This window comes from Anser brachyrhynchus, assembly GCF_964034855.1.
Source record: "Anser brachyrhynchus genome assembly, chromosome: 20".
In the NCBI taxonomy this organism is placed as follows: Eukaryota; Metazoa; Chordata; class Aves; order Anseriformes; family Anatidae; genus Anser; species Anser brachyrhynchus.
In genome coordinates, this window is record NC_137713.1 from 3,568,433 (window position 1) to 3,583,034 (window position 14,602).

The 14,602-nt window shown below is 38.8% G+C and overlaps 1 protein-coding gene across 2 annotated transcripts; it reads left to right on the top strand.

Annotated features, from left to right (window-relative positions):
* Nucleotides 1-4,030: 4,030 nt before the first annotated feature.
* On the top strand, nt 4,031-13,122 carry RNFT1 (ring finger protein, transmembrane 1). Of its 2 annotated transcripts, none has more exons than XM_080563033.1 (9): nt 4,031-4,188; nt 6,002-6,419; nt 6,759-6,835; nt 7,432-7,532; nt 8,178-8,331; nt 9,921-10,079; nt 10,953-11,018; nt 11,856-11,957; nt 12,132-13,122. In XM_080563033.1, exons 2-9 carry the CDS (start codon nt 6,044-6,046, stop codon nt 12,264-12,266), a joined length of 1,170 nt encoding a protein of 389 aa, XP_080419159.1. In that variant the 5' UTR covers nt 4,031-4,188; nt 6,002-6,043; the 3' UTR covers nt 12,267-13,122. The 2 variants fall into 2 exon arrangements, with proteins under 2 accessions (XP_080419159.1, XP_080419160.1); XM_080563034.1 differs by having other exon boundaries at nt 6,002-6,365.
* The last annotated feature ends 1,480 nt before the right edge of the window (nt 13,123-14,602 follow it).

The following is a 14,602-nucleotide window of genomic DNA, read 5'->3' on the forward strand; positions in this document are numbered from 1 at the left end:
CACTATTAAACAAACATTTTTCTTACTTATCTAGTGGTAACTAATACCAGAATAAAATTTCTCATATCATTTCAGTTGTACTTAGTTAAACAAAAAAATTCATGGCAGACAATCTTAATAATTCAAAAGAAAAGCAGATTTTTTTCCTCTGTGAGTTAAAGACTGTCACCCTATGGGAACATACACAGAGCAGTTACATAAGTACCTACAGGAAGCAATACGTCATCCTGAGGTACGATCAGCCTCACAAAAACTGCGTTCGCTCCCATTGACAATGTGTCACAGACACCCCCCCCCCCCCACAAAGCCTTTCCCACCATAAACCAACACAGACTAACCTAGATTAATAAGCCAATATAACTTTTAAATATTTCTATCATATGACACGTTAGAACATTCATTTGTCTTTTGAACCTTAAATATGCTAATATGTACCAAGGAAAATGAAGAATAATTACGGATATAACTGTAAGCAGATACTATAGATCAAATACAAATTAAACAAATCCCTTCCTAGTAAACCCACACAGAGTAGGGTTTTACTTACATGAGAAGTCATTATTCAATAAAACTATTCACACAAGGTTTCACACATTCAGGTTAACACATTAGACAGATTGGAAAAAATAATAATTTTGAAAAACTTCAAAGATTCTATTGAAAATTCTGGCACCTTTAAACACACCCATTAGAGAATACCGATGTCTTACACACAGGATGATCATTATAGTTCGTCTTCTGACCTAAATACCTTTGTAAGCAGCTCTCAAAGCAGCAATTAACGTGCACCTTCTAAAATTCTTGAACAGCTGAATATTTTTTGAGTAATTGTATTTAACAGATCCTTCAATGTCACCACAAGAAAAGACCAGTCCAGACGACAGCTTCTCCACTTCAGTCTAATGACCATGGGAATCGCTCTTTCTTGCAGATAAAGACAGAGGCTGAGCACCCTCCTGTGCAGTGAGCAAAAATTACAACTGCCCTTTGTGGTTCCACTGTCTAGGTTTCATTCAAGGCTCTATCTGTACACAAAACCCAAGACTCTGGGATCTGATTCACCAGTCCTAAAGCAATTATATGACACCATTTCAGTGGAATTACTCACAGTACAGAATGATTTAACAGAATTCAGCACGTTGCTGTACACAGAGGGCTAGTAAGATTTCTGGAAACCTCAGGGAACAAGATGATGTCACTGCTCTATAAAAATATCTGGTTTAAATTCCTCATGAGTCTGTTGGAAAAAGCCTACATAATCAAACTTCAACAGTGAAATTCAGATTCCTCTGCAATCACTCAAGTGATGGGTTTTCAAAACTGGTCTGTATTCTGAAGTGCCTTACATAAAGGAATGCAGGAACTGTTTTCCTGTGCTCAAAATTCAAATTGAAGTGAAGGTTGTATAATTGCAGGAGCTAGTTTTTACAGGGATCGAGCACCTGAAGCTCAGGAAGCATTCAAATTGTAAAGGTCATTTGAGCCTCTTGCTATGATTTTCAAATCCTCCAAACAGTGTAAACTAAATCCCCTTAATTTTGCACATCTTCCATACTCATGTATCATTTTGTGAATAATGAAGACAACCAATAAAGCCTTTGAATATTCAGGACATTCTGCTATTTTACATACTCTAGCAAGGAAACAAATTTTTACCATATCATTAACTACAATTTCTTTTCATGCATCTGAGATCAATTCCTACTAATTTCACCAAAAATGCATGCTGTACACCATACTTTAAAGGACCGTAGTTCCTTCCACACCTTTTTGAAAAACAGTAATATTAAAATTTATTAAGTAGAAAAAGAAATGAAGATTAAGATTGTAATCCCCTAATCTGTTCTAAGAGAGAAGCTTTGCAAAGCTCCATCGGGAATTAGGATGCGAAATACTTTCTTCTAGTATTTTTATGCATAAAACTAGGTAACTTTTAGTACAGAGTAACTGTTTAAAAGGTAAGTAGTACGCTGCCAGGGCAGCACCAGCAGAGTTCCACGAGGACCAGTGTTTGTTCCAATATTGTTTCATGCATTTATTAACAATGATGGGAAAAGCAGGTATAAGCTGATGAAATTTGCTGATACCATCAATTAAGGAGGTACTACCTGTACCTAGGAGGATGGGAAAGTCTGGGGCTACTTATATCTTTGTGCTTCCAGACTGTCTTCTTTCCCCACCTGAAAACATGCCTGGACAGCGGTTTGTCTCTCTGTGTGAGATTTATGGGCATTCTAGGAGGCGAGTCAAAAATACAGATTGGTAGATTTATAATTAAGCATTACATAACCCAACACATGCAACACCCATGGAAAGAGGATTCAAATTTTATGTTAATAATCTCTGAAGTCTATCTTGTTTTTAAGGAGTGACTAAATCCAGATGTCATTAATAGCATCGTGAAAAGATACCTGTTAAATAACAACATCACTGAAGAGCTACATACCTTCTAATGAGTTGTGAATTGGAGATAAATCAGCAAGTGACCTACATGAGCAAACATTATTGATTAATCATTTGCCGTTAATTATTTTCATATTTCAAGTGCATGTAAGAAAGTTTGAGAACAATTCTGATGTAAAACTACATGCGCAATTTAATGCATTTTATAATTACAAAAAAGGAACAGCTGAACTAGGCTTTCTATATTTATACACTTTCAAAGCATGTACAGAAGGCACGCATAATTTCCAATCATAAAACACTACTTAAAAATAAGATTTATAATTGTTCTTCCCGATATGAGAATCAAGTTAAAATAAACCACATTGCCCTTCATAATCAAAACACTATGAGAATGACCTACTGAGCTAAGAGAATGAACATTAACATAACACAGGTAGAGCATCATAAAAATATAAGAGTACTGTTACACACTTATAAGATAGGGATAAAGCCATATAATTCTCAGAGTGCTTCCAGCTGTGAATCTGAAATCTGCATTGTTGCTGCTCCTGAGAAGTACTTAGATAATAACTCTCTGCAAATTAAAAGGTCTCCTTAGTTCAGAGGGCCTACAGGAATAGGCTTATTTAGGACTTAAGCGTATTTGTCATAACTAGCCCAAGTTTGGCTTTATTTTGATTCCAACACATCACCTGCAGCCCAAGTGAAACGCAAAAGCTAATCCCTTCTTCCCTCACAGGAGGGCAGAAATTTCCAGTCAAGAAATTCTGGACACAGATTCATTCGAAGGTCAGCGATAACATCACAAAGGCACGTAAAAGTGCTGCAGGTGCTTCCTTCAAACCTACCTCCAACAGAAAGAGACGTGTCCAGTGTTTTCAGCCGCTTCAGTCCTCAAGTATAAAAGAGGTTTGCTGTGGAATGGCAGGAATTACTAGATAGCAGGCCACTTAGCTCCTCTAAATACTTAGTTTTCCGCGCATGAGATGTGATGTCTAAGTGCCTTCCCTCCCTCTCCCAGGGTTACTGACCCCACAGCCCAGAAGTACTCCTGTTTTAGTTCTGATTTTCAAAACCGCTCAGGTATCGGGCACCAAGCTCCAACGTGAGCTGCGTACCTAAAAGCTTGCAAAAGTATCTGAGCCAAGGGAAACAGATGCTACTTCTGGATGCAAACTAATTTATTCAGGAGCACATTTTGAAAGAAAACCCTGCATCTATTTAATTCCAAGCTTCTCCTAAGAGCTACGGCGGCACTAACAAGGGCAGCATTTTCCTCAGGTCTCCTAGGAGGCGCAGCCGATTCCCCCCAGCAGGACTCCCCTGCGGCGAGCACTGCTCACAGCCGAGCAGGGACCGTACCCCGGCGCCCACACGGACGTTCCTTCACTTCCTTCCTTATTATTGCTCCCCCGACCCATTTTAACCGATGCGTTCGATAAAAAAAAAAAAAAAAAATCAAGAACTGCAGCCCTGCCGCTGAGGGGGGTTCCCCCCCCGCCAGCCCCCCATCCCCTCATGGAGCGAAGGCCCGGCGGAGCCGCTGCCGCCCGTTGCCACAGCAACTCCGAGCCTTCCTCCTCCTCCTCCTCCTCCTCGTCCCCTCACGGCTCCTCCTCTTCCTCCCCCCGCCGCGCCCTCTCCCGCCCACTCGGCCTCGGCGGCGGCGATGGAGGCGGCGGGCGGCCGCGGCCTGGGCAGCAGCGGCGGCGGCGGCGGGCGGGAGGCGCCGGCCGCCCCCTGAGGCACCGCCCGCCCCATGAGGAGCCGCCGCCCCCTGAGGTACCGCCGCCGGGCCGCGCCTGGGCAGGGGAAGGGCGGGAGAGGGGCCCCCGACAGCAGCGGGTGGGAGCGGGGAGGCGTCTCCGGGGTCGTTCCCCCCCCCCCCCCGGTGCCGGGGCTTCTGTGGAGGGTGGTGGGGAGCGGGGGAACCGCGTGGCGCTGCCCCGGCCCCGTCCCGTCCTCCTGGGACCGAGCCGCGGCCTCCAGCCCCGCCCCGAGCGAGTGGGGGCAGCGCCCGGCGTGAGGGGGCTTTAAAGGTGCTGTCAGAGCTAAGGGGGGCTGTTATGTGCGTGCGTGTGGAAACACTGAAATACAGCCCCACAACTTCCCCTCCGAAATACGGCCCCGTAACTTAGTTCCTGCAAGTTTGTCAGGCAGGAGCCTGCGTGACTCGGACAATGGGCTCGCTCGCTTTTTTTAAGCACTGCTCTGTCGGCTTTTGCAGAAGCAGGCCCTAGTTTTACTAACCAAAGATTGCTAATTAACGTTGTTTTCCTTTTAAAAACAGCATTCGTGGCCCAATTCTGGAGACGTGCTGTTTGTAAAGTTAATACTATTTCCAGTTTATTGGCTTTACTCCTGCATTAAATTACAGAACATGAATTTTGGCTGCGCTGAAGCATGATGTAATCTTTGGCCAACAAAAATATAGTAGCAGCAGCATTTCTAAATGGTAGTAAGAAGTTCTATTGTATAAATTCATGCAACTTACTCATCTATTATAACCTCAATTTTAGAGGCTAAAGACTCTCAGGTTTGTGCAAATACATTAAGAATTTCTTGCTGTGCAAAATTACCTTTTCATCTTACAAAACAGCAAAACAATGTTGCTTTAACCATTCGATATCCCCAGTGAAACTAAGTGTACATGTATGCTAAGCTGTAGAAAAATTAATTTCAAAGAAGAATCTGGAGGAGTTTAAATTATTGAAAAAGGACTATAACATAATTCCCAATATTTTGATGATGTTACTTGATAGTGACGACTACTGCAAAATCCAGCATCAGAGCATTCTCCAAAATTATTACTATGATACCACACCACCCCAGAAAAGTAGATGGACGCTTTCATCAATGCAAAGGCAGACACGGAAGTGAAAAACTGTCCAAGAAGACAGCAGAAGGGTGTCAAAGGAAAAAAAAAATCCTCATTTGGGTGGTCTCACCCAGCTTGTTGGCTGCGCTTCTTTTTTTTGACCTGAACCAGATGGTCCAGACTCTTTCAAATGCTTCTTACAATATGGACTAAACCGGGTTCTGCTTGCTTACCCAGACAGGGTAATCTCTTGTTAATCTTATAATGGCCCTCAATTTTTAATATGCACTGCCTTTTGACTAGACTTGTCTGAACAAACACCATTTTGTGGATGCATGTAAATGTACTCTTTGCTTCCTTCCCATCGTTTGTTCCTTTTTTTGGCCTACTACTGTTACTGACTATTTTTGTGAAATTAGGCAGCACTTCTGAGCTCTCTTTTGTACCAGCTAGTGTTGGTCTCCAATTCAACAGCTTTTGCTGGTCTCATTTGCACTGAAGCAGCATCAGATTTTGCCAAGGCAGCCAGGTTCACTGCAGGCTAGAAAATCTGCATGTGAATGAAAGGAAGTCATTTAATATGGCACACAGAAAGGTGCAAACCCAGCATACCTGCTTTCAGAATGAAGAGAGCCAGTATCTGTTAAGAGAACCTTTACTTTGCTTCATGCAGGCAATCACTCAATACAATTCACTGTATTTTTGTGCTGTGGTTTTTTTTTTTCCCTGCATAGTTGTACTCTTCCTTCAATGATGACTTTTTATTTCCCATTCCAGGAGACAAAGTAGTAGGAATCTGGACCAGAAAAAAATCCCACCATGCAAGCAAACTGCAGTCATCTCCACAACATCCAAGGGAGTGGTGATGACTCTTCACCTTCTCAAAGCACCCACGCAGCGAGGTCATCAGGAGAAAGCTCATGCCATCATAGCGGAGATGTTCACATACAGCTAAGCACTGCTGCAGGAGAAGGCAGAGAAAATGCGAGTTCCCGGCCTTCGAGGCCAGGTTCCCAAAGTCGCTCACACGGACATGCCCACAACGAAGCAGGGGGGCTTGATGACTCCGCTCCAGACTCAGAGGAACACAGCGGCAGCTCCCTCTCGGAGCTCAGATACCTCCTCCAGTGGCTGCACAAAAGTCTGCCGTATATCTTGATTCTGTGTGTCAAATTGATCATGCAGCATATAATTGGTAGAGTATAACAAAACACGGTCTGAGGGAAGAGACCCTCCCCCCAAACAAAGATAAGCCGATAACCATGCCTGAGATATAATTTGATTTATTTTTAGCTTTATTTTTAGCTTTATTTTTATTTGCTTTGTTCATCAGAAATAGAGATTTACTGAACTACATTTCAATGGCTTCTGTTTCCTTTGCTGGCACACATAAAACATGCTTAATTATTCTGGCTTTATAGTCTGAGCTATTAATTGAAATTACAAAGAAATACTAGAAATGGCTTTTTTTATTAAACCCAATTCAGTATGTTTTTTTTTAATTTGTGTATAACTGACCCTTTTTTCCTAATAGGCATTTCTCTTGGAATTGGGCTGCTAACAACTTATATGTATGCAAACAAAAGCATAGTAAATCAGGTTTTTCTAAGAGTAAGTATCACCCTACGCAACAGAATTCTGTAAGTTAACCAAGACCTTTATCCATTGATTCTTGAAAGAAATGTGAATGGTGATAGCATTATTTAGTAAATTAAACTAAGTGTAATAGGTTTCAAGACAGAAGCAGTCCTGTAAATCTTAATGCTTTTATACAGTGTAGAACTTCTCAGATTAAAGTTTGCAAAATTCAGAATTTTTCTCCCTGTGACTATTGAAATCACTTCAAGTGATACAAGATTTTTGCAGTTTATGGAAGAACTTAACCAGGTTTGGAATCAAATAGCAGTTGATAGTTTAAACTTCCAGCAGTCTCAAAGGAAAATTTGTTGTTCCTTCAGAGTGGGATGGCTTTCGGTGTGTTTTTAGGAAAGACCTTGATACACATAGAAATTACGTTGAAAACATTAGAATCACTGCTTTACTTTTCCAATGAGCTCTACAGTTTTATCTGACCTAAAATCAGTATGAGTTAGTATGGAATCCTCTAGCAATAACTGTTCAAGTATAATAGACAGTGCTTTGGAGACACAGTTAAGACATTCTTACCAAGATAAGGGCTGTAATTTGTCTTAACAATTATCTTACAGGAACGGTGCTCCAAGTTGCAATGTGCTTGGTTACTAGTATACCTAACTGGATCATCTCTCCTCTTGTATTACACCTTTCATTCTCAGTCACTGTACTACAGGTAAGTAGAGGAACATCTCCACTCAGATCATAAATTAATAAAATATTAACTGGAAACACTTTATCTGGGCAACAGCTGTTTTTCTTTAATTGTAGCATTGGTTTCTTTCATTGTAATCTCCATTCCTCCTCTTCCACTAAACTGAACAAGTACTGTCCTTAAAAAAGTTATGCTGGAATTTGCAAAATTAGACCACGAACTCAACTTAAAAGCTGTACTATGCCATGGGGGAAGTGGCTGCGTTTGATTCCCAGCTTTGATCCTACCACCTTGCCTTCAGCATACTGAATACGTAGCATTCTGGCACTCTGGGGGGCTTATATCTGCCATTTATTTTTTACCATTATTATTCTGTAGCTACAGCCTTGGTTGTAAATCAGTCAAAGGCTGTATTGCAAAAATGGAAAAGAAAGCCCATCTCTAGAGGACAAGATTTGCCATGAAAGAAGGCTCAGAAATGGAGAGATTGCCAGAGATCATAAAGGATCAATTTATAATAAAGAGTTCATTTTCTTAGCAAGTATTTTTCTCCTCTATGTAAACCATTTATTTATTTATTTAAGCGTGCTGTGATATAATCTCTGGTTATGCTTTCCTTTAAACAGCATGCTCCAGTAACTTCTGATACTTTTTTTGTTGTCGTAGCTTAATCTTTTTAAACCCTACTGTGGATTTTAAGAACTTCTGGGAGGTGCTTTGGATTGTGGGAGTCACAGACTTTATTCTGAAATTCCTCTTCATGGGCTTCAAGTGCTTTATTCTCTTGGTGCCTTCTTTTATGATGTCCTTTAAATCCAAGGTAAGAAAACGATCTATATCGTTATGAGCATCCTTTTATGGTAAAATTAGCTAATTATTAAATTATACCTAAAGGTAAGTTTTTTAAATTAAAGGTCTGTATATAATCCATCACTACACTGGGCAAGAAAACCCTGTGAATTTCATGTTCTTCCCTTCTTGGTGCTAAGGAAGGTTTACAGTCTGATCTGAAACAATCGCTTGTATTATTTCATGGGATAAGTGGGTTTATTTCTATTGTAAGTGGTAGGATGAAGAAACCATTTATTTCCAGCAATGTAAGAATGTGTATACAGGCTGCTAGCATGGGCCGGCTGATGTACAGTAAATTTTGTACTTGCTTGTCGGTAACTGACATGGGGAGATTTTAATACCTGTGCAAGTAAATGGCTATTTTTCTCTTTAAAAAAATCAGTTTTCCTTTTAATTAGTAATGTTTGTCAGACCAATAAATTTGACTCATAGCTTTTTTTCTCAAACCGATGAAATTTAATGATTTTTATAGAAGTCTGCATTGGTTGGTGGGTATGTATCTTTATCTGCTTCCCAAGGTAAGACATGCAAAAAATAATCTGTTTTATGTTGAAATAGAACATACTAGTACTAGTTTAAAAAAAAAAGAACAAATATAGTTAGCATGCGATAGGACTTGAACAGAGTGTTTTTGTAGGTTTTATCTTTTAAAATGTACCAGAACAGTATTTCTTAGGTATGTATGATTTGGAGAAATACTAGCTTATAATCAAGATCTCTATCTACAACTACTGGTACAACAGCCAAAAATTGTTATTGGAAATTCCATTACACCAACGGTGACCTAAACCGGCTAAATTAAAGAAAGAATCTGGTCAACAGTGGTAGATCTTGCCATTTGCCTGTCAAATTAGTCAAAGAGTACTTTATCCCCTGTTATTAGAGCTAACATCTATGATTAGTCAAATACGCACACTTAATTGTTAGAAGTATATACATGTGTGCGCACAGTGCTCTGTGAAGGCTACTTGTCTTTTGTAGTTACTGTTCAGTAACGTTTAGGGCATTATTGAACTCAGTTTACCTGTTCAGTCCAGGTACTTTGTTTCTTTCTCCTCCTGTCCCCACCTTTTTCTTATTACCCTGTTCTAAGAGAAGCTTTTTTACACAGGCATGAAATACATTAGAAATGGGTTTCCTCTAATCATTATGTTTGTTAATAAAGAGAGAGGCCTTACTGTCTTTTAATCCTAAATGGTGAAAACTTGTAATGACAAGCTGATCTGTGTCTTAGCTTCCTTTTTCAGGTAACATTTTTAATGCTTATGAAAGCAAGTTTGATAGCATTCTAGTAGGTAGGTATCCTACAAAGCCACCCTATTTTAGCCTATTAATTTTTCTTCAGTACAGCAATTAATTGTGCTATTGTTGCTTGTACAGTTGTGGTGAGATTTATCATCTGGTCTTCATTCTTCCAGTATTGTCCTTCGTATATACTTGCTTCAAGATCTGATGAGGGGAAGTTACTCTAAAGAATGCTAGTACATCTTTTCTATATTATTTTTAAAAGTGTTTGTATTTTACATCTTGAGAGATTCTTTTGCATGTCTTGCTTAGGGCTACTGGTACATGCTGTTAGAAGAACTCTGCCAGTATTACCGTATGTTTGTCCCTATACCAGTTTGGTTCCGTTATCTTATTGGCTATGGGGAGCCTGACAGTGTGCTAGGCTGGAGCCTTGGGATATTGCTGGGCCTTCTCTACCTCATCCTAAAGGTACGTAAGACTTTCAGTCCTCTTAAACTACTTTGCAGTAATTGGCACTGGAGGGGTAGAGGCATATAAGCTAACACATTTCTGACCGTTTCAGCGTTTGAACTAACTTGCAAGTTGATGCTTCGGTTTAACCGATACAACCTTCCAAAACTGATAGCACCCTGAGCCACTTTTCCTAAACCTTCTTGTCTATTTCTGCACCTGTTCTGGGAGACTGGGGTTGTATATCAAAGAACGCTGTCACTATAGGACCCTTCTCAAATCAGACATTGATCAGACTGGCATCAGAAACTGAGAGAAAGAGAGCTTGAAAAATAAAGATGAAATTTGTGGCTAAAAAAAATCAGCATTTTCCAAGGAAGGAGATTTTCTCTGCTAGAATTCCCCCGTGATGCTAAACAAGTTAGAGAAGTGTTTAAAATGGCTGTCTACTTTGCTAAAGAGCTCATCTGCCCCAAGTGTAACCAATCTCAGTACAAGTTCCACTTTGAACATGAAAAATACTTTATAATACTATGGTGCCTTAATTACAAGTCTAAAGACTACTGTGTATATAATAATAATGCCAGTATATAATGCTGGTATACTTGCAATTGAGTGCTTCATTTCATAACCTGAACAGTATTTTTCTTGCAAAGAACAGCCACCTATTGGTGAAAAAGAACTAAAGAACTTCGGGATAAATTCTGAGTTTAGCTACACGTGAAGCAACTAAAAATAGGGTTGGTCTGAACTATTGCTTTGCTTATGTTCCTGCCAACATCGGATTACAGTGACACTTCTGCTATTGGGATTTGCATGGACACGTGGAAGCTTTCTTTAATTCACAGAGAAAGACTTTCAGTATAACTCGGGTTTTCCTTCCCGTTTCAGCTTTTGAGTTTTTTTGGACAATTGAGAAACTTCAAACAGGTTTTACGGATATTTTGTACACGACCAGTGAGTATTGAATGCTCTTATGACAAAACAGTAGATATGATTTAAATGAAAAGGCTTCTCTTTGAAATATCTCGTTCATTTATTAACTTGTATAGTTCTAGAAGTAGACAAATGCATTTTTAAAGTAATCCCTCTACACATACTCCTCCATTTCACTGTCTGAGTTTCCTGACTATGTAATTATGGGCTAACTTGAACCAAAGAAAACTAAACCATCAATATTTTGCATGTCTCTTCAGATAAAACTATGTGAAATAACCTATCCTTGTTTTCCTAATTTTTAACTGGAATAAATATTGGTTGGATATAGGTAAAGCTTTATGCAGAAACGTCAGTGAAAAATGAAGCTTGCCAAAATAACTGACATGCAAGTAATATCTGCTAGAGTTTTAAAAGTTTCTCAATAATCTTTCTCTATAGTAACAGGTATAGTTATTTAGTATCTGCTATTCATGCAGTAAAATATATAGAAGACTTTAGAGCACAGTATCACTGAACTACAACAATACTAAAGCACTTCAGATTTTTTTTAAGTGCTGTCTTGATCAAATTTAAGGTGAAATGTAAGTGTTTCGCTTGGAGGTCACTTAAAACTACTACAGATTTTTCCTACAACTATTATCAGGGGAAGATATTAACTGCACATTATGGTAGGGGAGACGGCATAAGCTATAGTTCCTAAAACAACTGTTGAAAAATCTAGCAAGGTTTTAGATTAGGGATTGGATATTTCTCCTGACATCTATCTCCTGACATATCCTTATTCCCACTTCCTTTCTGTCATTTTCTTTTCCCCCTTTGAAACTATCATCTGCTGAAAAAAATCTTGTTTTACAGCACTATGGGGTGATGGCTAGCAAGAGACAGTGTTCTGAATCAGATGATATTTGTGCTATCTGTCAAGCTGAATTTCAGAAGCCTATTCTGCTTATCTGTCAGGTAATACACATAATCAGAATTATTTTTGCAAATGTTTTTAAAAAAATGGTTTACAACATAGATTAGCAAGTGTCTGTCTTCTGATTATCTTTAGAAATGAGGCAATGCAAATACTAGACCTTCTTATAAGTGGAAGAGCTTAGAAGCTCTAAGTTGTCATTCTTTTCATTACAGCACACATTTTGTGAAGAATGCATCTCTTTATGGTTTAATAGAGAAAAAACGTGTCCACTCTGCAGAACTGTTATTTCAGACCATGTTAACAAGTGGAAGGATGGAGCTACATCTATGCATCTACAGATTTTCTAAAGCATGTTAAAATTTGTTTTACGTTTCATTTGTACAAGCTAAGGTCTTCCAGCTTACTGCAGGTGAAAATGTAGGTGACAGGGAACGAGTTTCTGAATTCTAGATATCTAGGATTTTATGCTTCTATGAAATATCCCAATATTTAAAACAGTGCAGGAAATGTTAATTTGCCTTCTTAAGTACAGAAAATAAGTTTTCAGAATGGAAGGAGAAAAGCCAGCATTGCTTCTCTCATGATTCTTCCAGGAAACAATCAAATCCTTTAAAAATGCTGCATTGCTACCTGCAGCTGCTGCTTCATTCAACATTTTATTTGAAAGTTTAAATAGTGTTCCAGACTGTGCTAAATTTTATTTATCCTTTTAACATTACTGAAACCAAAAACCTAGATTATGAGCAAATTTTACACTCTGGATTACAGTGGGAGTTAAAGCTATGCATCACACTTGACATTAAAGATCCTTTAATGCTAGCTCAACAGATCAGAGAAATTAACTTCTTATTCATGCATCTAAAACAGCAACTATTTCTCACTCTACCTGGAGATAGGACACAAGAATAAGATGTTTCCCCTTTAGGTTCTTGCAGATTTCTAACTGATCTTAAGCTTAATACATAAATTGATCACTGATACTAGTTTTTTACTTGGCATTTTATGAGGTTGGTATTTTTAAAAGAGATCTTTAATGCTATATTTTCTTGTCACATCAGGAACCAGATTTTCATACAGGGGAGAATCTATTTTATATTATATATGCAATTTGTGGTATACGTAAAAATCAGAGAATAAATGCATTTAAATCATTTGTTTGGTGCACATTGAATAAAAAAACAAGTTTCATTACTGTTTCAGTATTAACTTACATGTAAGTACTTAGTAACAGCTCACTGCTAGGCATACCTTGCTGGTTAAACTAATGTCTTATGAAAAACAAAAACCCAAATGCTCCAACTTATTCATGACTAGTCTTTATGCTGATTATAGATCTAACTTACCTATCTTACTTCCTTTTTTTTCTGCTTGTCTTTTCTCACCTTGCTATTCAGAAAATACTAAAAAACAACAACAAAACAAACATTCGTTATTATTACAGGCAAAGCTAAATTAAGTTGTCACTAACTTGAGTTTGTCCTAACAGAATATCTTTAGGAAACTTCTAAAATAGGAAAAAGGAATTAAAAAGTTAAACACTTACTTGATGAATGATGTAGCAACTCAAACAGCCAGGCAGGGTGCCCAAGTACTGCAAAGTTGCAGCAGAAGCAGGCAGATTTATAGGGCTGACAGAGCACGATGGGAGAGTGCTTAAAGGTACAGCTTAAGTGTAATACTAGTAAGATTCACTAGTCTGAATAAAATCTTAATGTTATGGAAGATTCAAGCTAACAGGTATCTTTTTATGTTAGCCTGGGTTTTTCTATAGCATACTATATATTTGTTAATCACATTTTTGTTTGAAGTTTACTGCAGTTCAGAGTTAAGTGTGCTGTATGGTTGTTCCACCATGGAATCTGAGTGACTGGAGAAAAAGACTCCAGCTTAAAGAAAACAGGCAAAAGCTTCCAAGTCTGTAATTGGAAACTTATGGGAGTAGAAGAGACTGGTTCTCAAGGAGGCCTTTCCCAGCAGGTGAGGTACTCGGATTAGAGAATGTGCAGTTGAATGGTGTTAGTGCAGGCCAGAGGGTGTCAGGGAAAAATTAGTGCTTGGCCACAGCCTGAGCTGTGCTATAATGGGCTAGTGCTCATGCCTCCAGTACTGGCAGAACAAATTGCTCTTTGTTTCCTTGGAGAGATCTAGCTGTGCCTTAGTTTGCATTTAAAGTTGATACACGATCAGGTCTCTGTCATCTGAATTTCATCTACGCTAATGCTCAGACTGCTGCTGCAGCAGAACTTACCTTGAGTGATAGACAAGAACTGAATCTGTCAAGGAACAAAAATGAGTAGGGGGAACTTAAGGTTGGATTCTGAATCTGAAACACCCACAGAACTTTGGCAGCTTATGTGGCTTTTCAGACAGTTATGTAATCATATTTGGATTTTCCTAAACACTCTGAACATACAGTTTACCTAAATGGGGTTCTAATTTGTTGTGGTGTTTGGTTTTTTTCTTAATACAGATGTTGTGTGGATATCGTATAAGCAATTTGAGTGCTATATTTAATTCAGTCAACAAACAGCACCTACAAAAAAAAAAAGCTTTGTGTGAATAAGCCTAAGACATGTTTGCCCTTCTCTTAAACTATAATAACCAACTTGCCTGGTATTCTAGAAACATAGAAACATAGCACAACAAAATACGCTGTAAGTGTTTTAAGTCAATCTTGCATTGT

Excerpts from the sequence above, each read along its gene's own strand:
- RNFT1 (XM_080563033.1), top strand. The coding sequence starts at position 6,044 with ATGCAAGCAAACTGCAGTCATCTCCACAACATCCAAGGGAGTGGTGAT. Across the intron at positions 7,533-8,177 it reads TCTCAGTCACTGTACTACAG|CTTAATCTTTTTAAACCCTA; the intron begins GTAAGTAGAGGA and ends TTGTTGTCGTAG. Across the intron at positions 11,958-12,131 it reads CTATTCTGCTTATCTGTCAG|CACACATTTTGTGAAGAATG; the intron begins GTAATACACATA and ends TTTTCATTACAG.